The 12,220-nt window shown below is 39.1% G+C and overlaps 1 protein-coding gene across 3 annotated transcripts in view; it reads left to right on the top strand.

Moving 5' to 3' along the window:
* Positions 1-12,220, top strand: part of LOC139981488 (receptor-type tyrosine-protein phosphatase delta-like) — a 234,767-nt gene that overhangs the window by 193,783 nt on the left and 28,764 nt on the right. For all 3 annotated transcript variants that reach the window (XM_071993903.1, XM_071993912.1, XM_071993923.1), the window contains 7 exons: positions 97-204; positions 871-1,143; positions 1,932-2,216; positions 2,535-2,837; positions 2,984-3,265; positions 3,717-4,037; positions 10,408-10,604. In XM_071993903.1, the coding sequence (XP_071850004.1) occupies positions 97-204; positions 871-1,143; positions 1,932-2,216; positions 2,535-2,837; positions 2,984-3,265; positions 3,717-4,037; positions 10,408-10,604 (1,769 nt within the window). The remainder of the gene's footprint in view (positions 1-96; positions 205-870; positions 1,144-1,931; positions 2,217-2,534; positions 2,838-2,983; positions 3,266-3,716; positions 4,038-10,407; positions 10,605-12,220) is intronic.

A 12,220-nucleotide genomic window follows, 5' to 3' on the forward strand; every position in this document is an offset into this window, starting at 1 on the left:
CTAGGGGTAAAAGGAAGAACATCGAAGTTTGATGACAGGAGGAGAGAGCCTCGTGCATTATCCAATTATTCATCTTCTCTTCTCTTTACTCAACAGTGTTGACGATTGAGAGATCAGAAAAGAGCGATGAAGGGTCCTACCGCTGTGTTGCCACAAATACAGCTGGTACAAGGTTTTCTGAAGCCACAAATCTCTATGTCAGAGGTAAGTTGTTTGAATACAGTCTTCATTGAGGTCAGATTAAATTTTTTTTTTTGAAAACCTATCAAATCTGAATATTTCCCACAAATTTTGACATATCACATTGTAATGCACCATTGAAGAGCACCAGATTTTTTTTTAAAGTTTTTTTATAGGACAGATAAGCATCAAATAATTTACCAAATATCAATGCAAAAGGCAGATTCGAACTGTCGATAACGTTGCGGTGTAGCAATTTAATTCAAGCTTGTTTTATTGCCAGTCACACACTCCCAGACTGAAGAGCATGTATGTATATAAGACCAGTTGAAGCACCTGTCTATATTCGTGATCTTCATTATAATTCTCCTGTCATAAAGCGATCCAGGCAGATAGAAATGCAAATTGCGAAAACTTTGTTCAAAGGAATCAGAGGAAGATAAATTAGGTTTGCAATTTGCATAGATTGTAGACTGATTTGCAGTCTTTACGTGAAAAATGTGTCTGTTGAACCATTAAAGTGACAGTGCATAAAGCCTTAAAGCTAAAGAATGGTCTTTATTCATAGCAGTTGCCAATCGTTTTTTCTTTGTTGACAGGCAAAAATGCCAAAGAGAACACATTTTGGACAATTTGAAACTTAAAATGAAAAATTAAAAAACAATTTTTTTTTTTTTTTGCACATCTTAGTACGGAGCACACCACCGGTTATTACCCTGATCAACGAAACCATTGAGGTTCTCCCGGGGAGTACCTTTAAGATCCACTGCGTGGCAGCAGGTTCGCCGATGCCCGTGGTGAGATGGCAGGTGGAGGGTATCCAAGTAGGTGACGAGGACGAGGAACCAAAGATTGGAGTTAACACTTATACCGTGGAAGATATCCAAGAATCTGTTAATTACACCTGTCTGGCGACGAGCACCGGAGGGCTGGACGAGAGAAAACTGGAAGTTATTGTCAAGAGTGAGTACCTTGTAAGAGGAAGTGGGTTATGACCCAGAAAATAAAGTACAATATTGAGTACCTCGTAAGAGGAGAGGAAGTGGGTTATGACCCAGAAAATGGAGTACAATAGTGAGTACCTCGTAAAAGGAGAGGAAGTGGGTTATGACCCAGGAAATGGAGTTAAATAGTGAGTACCTCGTAAGAGGAAGTGGGTTATGACCCAGAAAATGGAGTACAATAGTGCGTACCTCGTAAGAGGAGAGGAAGTGGGTTATGACCCAGATAATGGAGTACAATAGTGAGTACCTCTCACAAGAGGAAGTGGGTTATGTCCCAAAAAATGGAGTACAATAGTGAGTACCTCGTAAGAGGAAGTGGGTTATGACCCAGAAAATGGAGTTCAATAGTGAGTACCTCGTAAGAGGAGAAGTGGGTTATGACCCAGATAATGGAGTACAATAGTGAGTACCCCGTAAGAGGAAGTGGGTTATGACCAAAGAATATGGAATATGCAATACCACGAAAAGATAAAAGATACTAGTCTGTTATGTTTGGTGGATGGGATAGTGCAGTAATAAGAAGAGGAAAGTCATGAACATTTATTACTCAGAAAAATGAGCAAAGCTTATCTGTGTATTCTTTATCATATACTTAAAAACACTTTTTTTTACAATTAAACAATTTAACTTTTTGATGATTATTGGACTAAGTACGAATTAGATGATTGTTACTTCTGATATCGGTTCATAATTGGAGTACCAATCAATGTTGCTAACTATGGACAATTGGTTCACCCCCTGCTCTAGCTCGACCGGGCCCCCCTGCGCCTCCAGAAGTCGGACTGGTGACAGCAACCACGATATCACTTACGTGGGCTCCACCCGGTAGAGTTGCAATGAACTCTTACGTGCTCATGTACAAAGAGGCCAGCTCCACAGGTTCATTTGAGGAGGTGACAGAAATAAGCCAGCAGGGTTACACCGTGGAGAATCTGGAGCCGTACACCGAGTACATCTTTCAGGTAGCAGCGGTGAATGCTATTGGTAGAGGGAGACCAAGTACAGAAACCAGAGAGAGAACCGGGGAACTTGGTAAGTGGCACAGGGTAGAAAAGAAGCAAGGTAAACAAAACCAAACGTTGGCAAACGTCACTTTCCCTGCTCGTTTGTGTGATGAAAATGAGCAAAAACAAGACCAAAAGGGGTGATGAACTTATTCAATGGTCTAAGGGAAAATAACTACTAATAGGGTTGGGGGAAATGTCTTTTGGGGACTTGTTGTCAGATTCATGTTTGGATATATGTGATATAAACTAGAGAGGGAAAAACTTGTGATCCTTGCTTTAAAGTTATCTGGCCAAGGTTGAGACGGTTGGTATAACTCGAATGTATCTCCATTATCCTTTTCAGCCCCAGCCACTGCCCCACGAGAGGTCAGCGCCCGGCCGATCAGCGCCAGCACCATCTTTATCCGGTGGGCCCCACCGAGGAAGCCCAATGGAGTCATCCAAGGTTACAATGTGTACTATACCACGAGACCCTCTCAGGGGCTCAGCGCATGGTTCAAACATAGTGTTTCTGGTGACAGCGAGCGTGTGACTACCATCAGTGACCTCACCACCATGCAGATTTATACCATCAGTGTGTCTGCGTACACCTCAGTTGGTGAGGGTCCAGCCTCAGATCACATCCAAGTGAAAACGCAACAGGGAGGTAAGTTTAGTCTTCAAATCTGTTACTTTGGTATTCTTAGCTAAGGAAGGTAAAATGTGTTCTTTTCCATTTTTATCATATTTATCACAAACATAACTATCATCTGGCTGTGAACCTGAATGTTTTCATTGTCTGTCACCTAACAGTTCCCGGACAACCCGAAAACTTTGCGGGTCAAGCCATTTCGGCCACCGAGATCCAACTCACCTGGACGATGCGAGACAATGTCCAGATCACCCGTTACGAGCTGTACTACAACACCTCGAGTTCAGGCTCGGAGGAGCAGTACCGGGCCATCTCCCCGAGTAACTCCTTCATTCTCAACAACCTCAGCCCCAACACCCTCTACCACATCAGATTGGCTGCCAGTTCAACCAATGGCGTTGGTGCCAGCACGTCCGTCATCAGCATCAGGACGGAACAATCGGGTAAATCTGCAGACTAACTGTATAATAGTATCCTATTTTAACAAGCCCTTTCGACAAGTGGCTGTTCTTGTGAAAATAGAGTGCTAACTTCTCCCCTTCATGTCTCTCCTCTACACCCTTAACCCCCCCCCCCACAAAAAAACCCAACAATAACAGAACATTAATACCATCAGTCGCAACATGTTGGATGTGGCTAGACGTGTAAAGCCACTGTGGTATCTTCATGTTTTATGTCCATCCACTGACTTTTACAAAGTTTATAATTGTTGATGTTTCTGCTTTTTTCTAAACCCCTCAATAACTGTTTCTATCGACAAACTCCTAATTTTCTCCTCCTTTGCCACATGTCATTTGTGTGAGACGTGGTGGCTTCATTGATTTCTTTCTCTTGTGTGATTCGATGTTCGATGTCCTAACACTTGTCATCCTTCGTGCACCCTCTCCTCAACAGTTCCCAGTGAGCCCCCTCGTGATATCGTCGGAACGGCGGTGGACTCGACGTCTCTCCGCGTAACATGGAACCCTCCCTCGGAGGAAAACCAGAACGGTGTCCTCATTGCTTACAAAATCTCGTATACTAAAATCTCATTAGGGAACGCAGTACCTTTCGATGATCAAACAGCCATGATCGTCGAGGTCGACTCAGCCGAGAGGACCCACGACATTGAGAATCTGGAGAAGTGGACTGTCTATGAACTCAAGATGGCCGCCGCCACCATCAAAGGTGATGGACCGTGGTCGACACCCATCTCTGCTCAGACTGACGAAGATGGTAAGTCTGATTTTGATATTTTTTCTCATCTCATCCCGTAAATAACTCACAAGGGGTATATAAACTTAATGCATAATAAAAACTGACATTCCCCCTCGCAATAAAAAAAAGGAAAGTCAAATATGTGTGCATGTTTGGAAGCGCGCACTTTAGGTGTAGTTTTGAAGAAAGTGAGGTCTTTGTGCAGATATTTATGCAAAGATTTGACCTTCTTTATAAAAAATTTGTATTCATCGTTTTTTTTGGTGTCATTTGCTTCCTTTTTCACAACGAAGAGAAGTGATTTCTGACTCTCGTGGGCCACCTCCAAATAACAATTTTTGAAAGTTTGAGAGCACATCTGTTGTATTTAATCACTAGTCCTCATCACCGTCCCTCTCTCTCTGTCCGTCTGTCTGTCTGTCTGTCCCCCTCTCCGTCTCTCTCCTCGCCCGGCATCTTTTACAGCAATTAATGAATAGAACCATGCCCTCGATCTCTTTTTGATGTCAGATGGATGCACGTCGACTCGAATTGATTGTTTTCACTGTAAATAAAGTATAAAGTTTGTCAACTCCAATCTCATAATTCTTTCTGAGAAGTAGTGACAGCTAAATGACATAGAAAAACACAGTTGTTGTACATTGTTGCCTTTAAAGGGGCTTTGCAAGGAATGGCAAGAACATTTTTGTTGTTGAAAAGTAATTGCTGCTTTAAAGAAAAAAAGAAGAGCATTATAAAAATTCTTGTCCCAAAATATGTCAGAAAAGAAAATTAACTAAATAAATTGTTCTTTTACGCTAAATCTTTGGTCTACAGGTCTTTTACAGTTATTTACTCCTCTAAATCTTCTTCATTTTTTTTTCTCTTAGCTTTGTACTTCATTTGTGAGACTCATGTCTTCATGGGTATGTCGATAGTCGTTAATGATTTAATACCCTTGCCGATAAATGTGAAAGGAAGGTTTCGTTTAAGAGATTTTATCATGACAGATTGAGCAAAATTTTTCTGCCAGTTATCAAAAGCCTAGTTGTGAATAATTCAACACTTTTGCCTTAGTTTTTGTCCGTCTGTGAGGACAAAGAAAGAAATTAAGATTTGATGCGGTAAGCAGAGAACGTGCAATTGTCACAAAATGTGCGTAAGGAAGACTTGTGTGTGTGAGAAGCGTGGCTTGTTCTCATTTTTGTTTAAATTTTTTGACATTTAAAGAGCAACAAAGGGTGTGAAATCATAAATTGAATTTATAATTGTGGTGCAGAAACTGTGAAGAAAGAAAAGCCAGTTCCTTGCGGGTGGGGTTAGAATGATAGATGTGCTCTTTTTGTTAATTTTGATGGATCTCTTATGTTCTTAGAAAAACCCCGTTATGAGGAAAAGGAAGATGGATTTTATTGTCATCAGAATGAACATATCATAAGAGCCCATTTTTTATCCAGGAAGCAAAGATTTTATAAACGAATAGAACATTTTTTGAAACGTGAACAAGCTTCCCAAGCTGTCTGTAATGAGAGCAAGGAGTAGTAGTGAAAAGGTTTAGACATTTAAAAAAAAAATTATATTTTTGTTATTTATCTTTGGTGAGTTTTGATGGAATATTGTTTGAAGGTTGTGTGCACATCTTCCTCAAATACAAGAGAACATTGCGGAGAATTGAATCCCCCCAAAATTAAGAAGAATGATTCATTTACTTAGCTCATCTCATACCTGTCTCCATTTCTACATATGCTATCTCCTAAAACCCGAAACTACATTACTAGGGGGAGGGGGGAGGGGAAACGCCCACTTTCTTTTCCTTCCAAATCCTACCATTCAGAAGAAATGCTGTTTGGATTTTCTGGAAATTGTAGTTACTGGTGAAAATGGTGAAAATACAAAAACAGAAGAAAAAGGGAAGGATTTGCACATGAAATTAAAAATCTTCATGGTTTTTCGTTAGGCTCGATTATGGGATACAGTTCACGATGTCTGACCTACTTAACTGTCTACGTCGACAAGATGGTTGTTGCACCTGCCGTCGCAGAATAAAATTGGATAGGATCATGTTGAATCGGGGAAAAAAATCCATTGAGCAGGAGAGATGCGTTGTCAAGTTTATTTATTTACTTTTCATCTTACAAAAGTAAAAGAAAAGCAAAAAAAATGGGGTAATAGAAGAAATTTCCAATTGATGACGAGGAGGCGATGGGGGGAAAAGACAGGTGTTTCAAGTTGCGGACAGGATACATTGAACTTATTCTGACAGGGATGAGATCAAATACAGAAACTACGCAGTACTCTGAGAACACAGAACAGAGATATATAGGAGAGGAGAAGAGATGGGTGTCCTGCGGGGAGAGTATTATCGTGGGAAAGTTATCTTTAGGTAACTGGCCTAATTAAGCAAGGGACAGAAAGGTTCCCATAAGTTACCAATCAAAGGAACAGATGGAATGAGATTGTTTGTCTCGGCTGTACAGTTTGTTGGAGAACTTGTCTTGAACTTGCCACGTGGGTAGTGATTAAAATGGTTAGACGAGGGCATTGGGGTGGAGGGATTGGGGGTGTGGTGGGTAGAGAGTGGGGAGGGAAGGGGGAGGGATAAATTGCTGGTATCTACTTGTACATGAGATCGGAGACTTTACGTTAGACAGTGTTTATAATCCACGATCTTGATTCGGATTTAATTTGTGATGAGCTCATGTTCTGTCAATACTCTGCAATCACTTTACTGAAATACTAATAACTTTCTAGTTAATATTACCATGTCATGTGTTTCTTAAATTTTATGAATACTTGGCATTGGGGGATTTTGTTTGTTTGTACAAAGCTGTGTAAAACAAACAAATGTGACTTTTCAGACTTGCATTTCCCAAGTCAACAACACTTGACAGCAGGCAGGTTTCAAAGTTTTCTGGGGACCTAATTTGGCACTTTCAAACTTGCTGGATTGTCTGATAGATTAAATTATGGCTGGACAAGTCTTTATTCAGTAAATAAGAAACAGAGGGAGAGAAAGAGATGAAAAAAGTCGAGAGATGCAAAAAGTCTCTTCAAAGAAGAGCATCTGTGGCTTCCTTCTACATGCAGATTATCTCTGTTGGGTTAATTGCTGTCCTGAAAACTGCAAGGAGAATGAACGATTGCAAAAACGATATATTTTCTCTTTCCGAACATTCGAAAGGAAGCTGGGGCGCCAAAACTCAGAACAGATACTATCTTTTTAATGCAGGGTAAATCTGTCATGTTCTCATTCCCGACGGGGGTGTCTAGTAAGCAGCTCTCAAAACAGATCTTTGAAATTGGTCGGTATTTTAAGTTTGACCAGAATTTGACTTTCCTTCATGGCTTGTTTATTAGATTGATAAGAGTTTGACTGTCTTATAGAAAAACAACATTTGATTAGCAAAACATCAGTGGGTTCTTTTGTCATGTCAACTCCATCAAACCCTGGATTTCTATGATGGTTAACAACTTGAATGCCACCCAGAAATTAAAATTTATTGTTTATTTTTTATAGCATTTGACAACATTTGAAGATCTCTTTGTTATGAACTAAAACATATGGGTATTTGTGTGTAGTTGAGTTTTGCCAACGCATCTTTTGTTATTCAATAATATATGTATATATGCAACATTGTAGGTGTTCTGATAGTGGGCTGTGCTCTGTGATAATGACATACCCTCATGTGAATAGCTGATACCTGTACTCAACTGCTCAGAAAAAGCATAGATAAGCATAGATAAGCTCAGAAAAGCATAGATACCAGAAAGCATTGTTAATGCATCACAGTAGGTTTTATTAAGTTTGGTTGTCACTGCTACTGAACCAAACATGCTCAACACATACACTCCACATATTAACTCAACATTTGTATGCATCCTATGTACTCAACACAAGATTGTATATGATCAGACTAAAGACAACAATCCACAGTTGCTCTCTGCCAAATCAGAGTTAATTAGCAGAAAAGCAAGGAATCAATTAATCCATTCAATTCTCAACATTTCATCACCCATACATATTTTATGAAAGTATTAATAATCTCTTGTAAAAGTGCAAAGTGAAAAATTTCCTCAAAATGTCTGACATACATTTTACTGAGTAAAGAATAGTAAAGGATCGCATTGAAAAATTGACGATTCGAGTCAACTCAAATTCAACCAAATTTAGCACCAGGAATGAATTGAAAGTTAGGATACATTGTAAACGTTTTCAAATGAGTAGAACCAAAAAAAAGTAAACTTTTGGGACACAAACTTTTTGCTGTTTGGATGAAAACACGATCAGCTGAAGTGTACTACGATGAAAAACAAAGAGTGTGGGCAAACATTGTCATCCAACGTCTCAAAATCCAGCATAAAACTTGTCTCTTACAGATGTCGGTTTATCTGAAGAAATTCATACCTTCCCCGGTTATTTGGTTTCTGTAGTCGTGTGATGTTTGATTGATGGTAGAATAAGGAGTGTTTCTTCATTTAAAGTTTAGTCAGGTGACTCAGTTTTGGGAAAATAATGACTCGTTTTGTTTATTTCATCACGAAATTAACTCGTAAATCTGTCTTTATTTAAACAAGCCATTATTCATACCTGCCACAGTCAATTCATGTTTCTCCAACAAGACATCGATACCATGTTTATATTAGAGAGAATGTGCTGTAAATATTCTAAATTATTATTCCAAATACCTTATCCCCTTTCTTTCTTAGGTGGATACTTTTTCCCCTACCCCCTCGTTTTTCTCTTGTCTTGTCTTGTCTGGGACATGTTGGAAATATTCAGAAAGAAAGAGTAATACATATTTATTTTAGACTCTAGTTTTTTTCTTTCTTTTTGACAAAGGCTTGATTTTGTTGTATTTCAACAAATTCATGTTGTTCTGTCTTAAAACCACCATTTTACCCCGATGTGAAAAAAAAAGGTTTAGTATCTACCGAGACTTAATAAACCCACCCCTTGCACCCTCCCCCCCCCACCCACTCCCTTTTAAAGTGTACAAAATAATTGAAACAAAATTCATCATTGGGTTTTTAAGAACACAAACGATATATGATAGACTACCACTTTGTAAACTATTCAGGCCAAAAAAAAAAAAATCCGATTGATTTTACAAAAATTCAAATTCTGCTGCTTTAAAAACCATCAGTTGCGGCTAATGTGGGAAGTTTTAATCTCCGCTGGGAATTACAGCTGTGATGAATATGTCTCTATATGGGCAGCCATATATATTAACTGGCAAGTCAATGTTGCACATCACCAAGTAGCCTACGGAGCGAAGTGTTAAAATTGAAATCACGTCTGCTAAAACTTGCTCAGGGGATGTCTGAGGTGTAGAGTTTAATACGGCTGAGGAAAGCTCTGGAGCTGTTTGCATCCGCTTGATTAATCTCATCGATTTCGGACGAAATTATTTCATAATGAAATTATTTATTTCTTCCAAACAGAGTTAAGAAAAGCCTGAATTTTTTTTTGGGAGATTCAGGGCTTATGTTTGTGGTAGATTTTCTTTTATTTCCACTTGCTTTTTTCTTTTCTTTTCTATTTTTTTTCCTTGCGGTTTTGCCAAATGTGTTGAAAAGTAAATTAAGGCATAAAGGGAAATTAAAAAAGCTGCTGCCTTGTGGTTGCCTTAGCGACCATGGAGAAAATTAAATTTACGGTGAATGGTTGCGTTATTAGCTCTCCGCACAGTTCAGGGCCTTGAAGATGTCACATGTGAAAAGCGTGAGTAAAATGGGTTTCCGAAGATTGTTCGTTAAAACTTTACCGTGTCTCTCACTTAAAAGTTTGATCATGTGGGTGGAGCCCTATTTAAGTGATGCAAAGTTTTCCGTCTTCTATCTTCAGTTGGAAAAGGTTGCTTTCTTAAACAGTCTAATGCCACCCTTGCTTTTAAATGGTATCCAAAAATTTGTTGATTAAATGAGATACTTAGCTGTGAATCAATGGTGCTGTGGTCGAGTGGATAAAGGCGGTGGCATTTGAAGCAATGAGGCTTAGCAATCTGGAGGTTCAGGGTTCGATACCCGGCCGGGTCACAGTAAGGTGGTTTTTTCATCCAAGAGCAGTCTACGGTTTTCCCATCTGCAATGACTCTCTAAATTGATAATATTCCAAATTTGAGTTAAGAGATGTTGATTTGTCAGCCAACCAACTTGTAAGTTGTAATCCATGAATCCTGCTTCTCCCACATTTGTGTTCGCTTAAGCATCGTAAAAGTTACCTGATTAATATTATATTATTATTATTATTATTATATTATAAAACAAGAGATTAGCAAGAAGGAAAAACCTTCATCATTTCTTCACCTATTATTCCTTTTTGTCCTCTCTCTATTAAGACACCTTTAATTTTTGGTAAAAGACAACAACTGTGTATTTTGTTTATCATTCTGCCCTTCTTCCTCCATAGTCCCCGAAGGACCCCCGACGACGGTACGCGTGTCGGCGATTAACTCAACCACCGTTCACGTGCAGTGGAGTCCGCCTCTTCAGAGTCTTCAGAACGGTGTCATCAGAGGCTACCAGATACACTACGGACTGGTGGACGAGAATAACGAGGCGGTCGGGCGTGTGCATGCCGTATGGGTGCAGCTGGGGACCATCACCGTAAGTTGTCCTTGTCTCAAAATGCCCACAGATTGATATGACTAACTACCACAACCATTGAATTCAAAACTGTATTCAGTCCCTCGGTATGGATCTCTCAAGGTCCATCCAGACGTTAAATACCAAATGGTTGGCCTGGGTTATGGCAATAGCGCAAAAGCTTCTAAAGATAGAGGAAGGCAGGGTAAGTTCTTACTTGTCCATGTGGAGGGGGCAGGGAGGGGGGGATGATAAAGTGAGAAGAAATGTATGGTAATCTCAAGAAGCTCCAAAGTTTACAAAAACCAAACATGATATCTTTGAAGGATTAACTTCTGGTTTGCATTTTAAAGTCAATCACTATATTACTTTAGAAATATTTTTCAAATTTTGAGCAAATTGAAGATTTTTCTTTCCAGTTTGTTGCAGAAACTTGTTACCATTTTAACAACAATGGAAATTGGGGGGGGGGGGTAGGGGACAGGGGGAACCTTTTTGCATTTGGGCATATTCACTTGGTATCTCTTGCATGATTGTACAGAAATCCCTATTTAGGGGTGAATACAGTTTTGAAGTCAGTCAAAAGTCTCGATTTGTACTCCTCCCACTCCAAATAATTTCTATTTTTTGACAGAATTTACATTTATTTATTATTTATGGGATGACTAACTCAGCCAAAAAATGCTAGAATAACCACAAAATGTTAGACTGATAAAAACCAGAGGTTAAAAGCGACTTTGGTCTGCAATATTGAGGAAACCTACCAAGGTTTATATGCAATAAGACTCTAAAAGAAAGACTTTTTCTTATCAAGTGAAGAATTTTGAGTGAACAACAAATGAATTTTGATTCTATCCCGACATTCACAGCCCAGAGACTTTTTAAGACGAATAACATTATATTAGAACATGAGAAAATTCCCCAAAAAATGGTAACTTGAAACTAAGTGAAACATCCAAAACATCAAACCATCAAAAGCACCTGCTTTGAAATTTATAGACAATTATGGATCCTTTCAACCTGACTTTTGTCACATGTCAACTACCTGTGCAAACATTTGTAACAGGGTTTTCTGTATATGTCAGATAAATTTGACAGAATAAAGAAGAAGAAAGGAAGTAAAGAAAAGAAAAATCATTGTATTAAAAAAACAGAAAAAAAAAATAGCTGTAAAAGAAGTTTAGAACAGGTTGGAAACATTCATACATACATGCAAAGATTTTCAAGGTGAGACTGACATAGTAGAGAGAACCAAAATTTTTTCCCGATGGAAAGATTGTCACAGGAAAAGTAGAGAAGTATCTCGTTGCAACTTAGTAGGATGCGATCGCTTCTCTCGGAGACTCTCGAAAACCCACCATGCGAGAAACTCTTCTCAGATTGGCATTTTCGATAGGTGTTGAAGTTTTAGGTAATTATCCTGTCGTGGAGACTGCTATGGCTCTCTGCTAGCAGCAGGTGTGTTTGGTGGAAGGATAGATTCAAGGATCAGTAGGAAAACCAAATCATCAAACATTTTACGAAAGCGCAAGATAGAAGCGAAATGCTTACGTGAAGGTAAAACTCAAAGAAGATTGGGTGACAGACAGCGAGAGAGAGGGGTTAGTTTATACGTGGGAAGGAAAAAGTATTCCGCT

Source organism: Apostichopus japonicus, chromosome 2 (assembly GCF_037975245.1).
Source record: "Apostichopus japonicus isolate 1M-3 chromosome 2, ASM3797524v1, whole genome shotgun sequence".
Classification (NCBI taxonomy): domain Eukaryota; kingdom Metazoa; phylum Echinodermata; class Holothuroidea; order Aspidochirotida; family Stichopodidae; genus Apostichopus; species Apostichopus japonicus.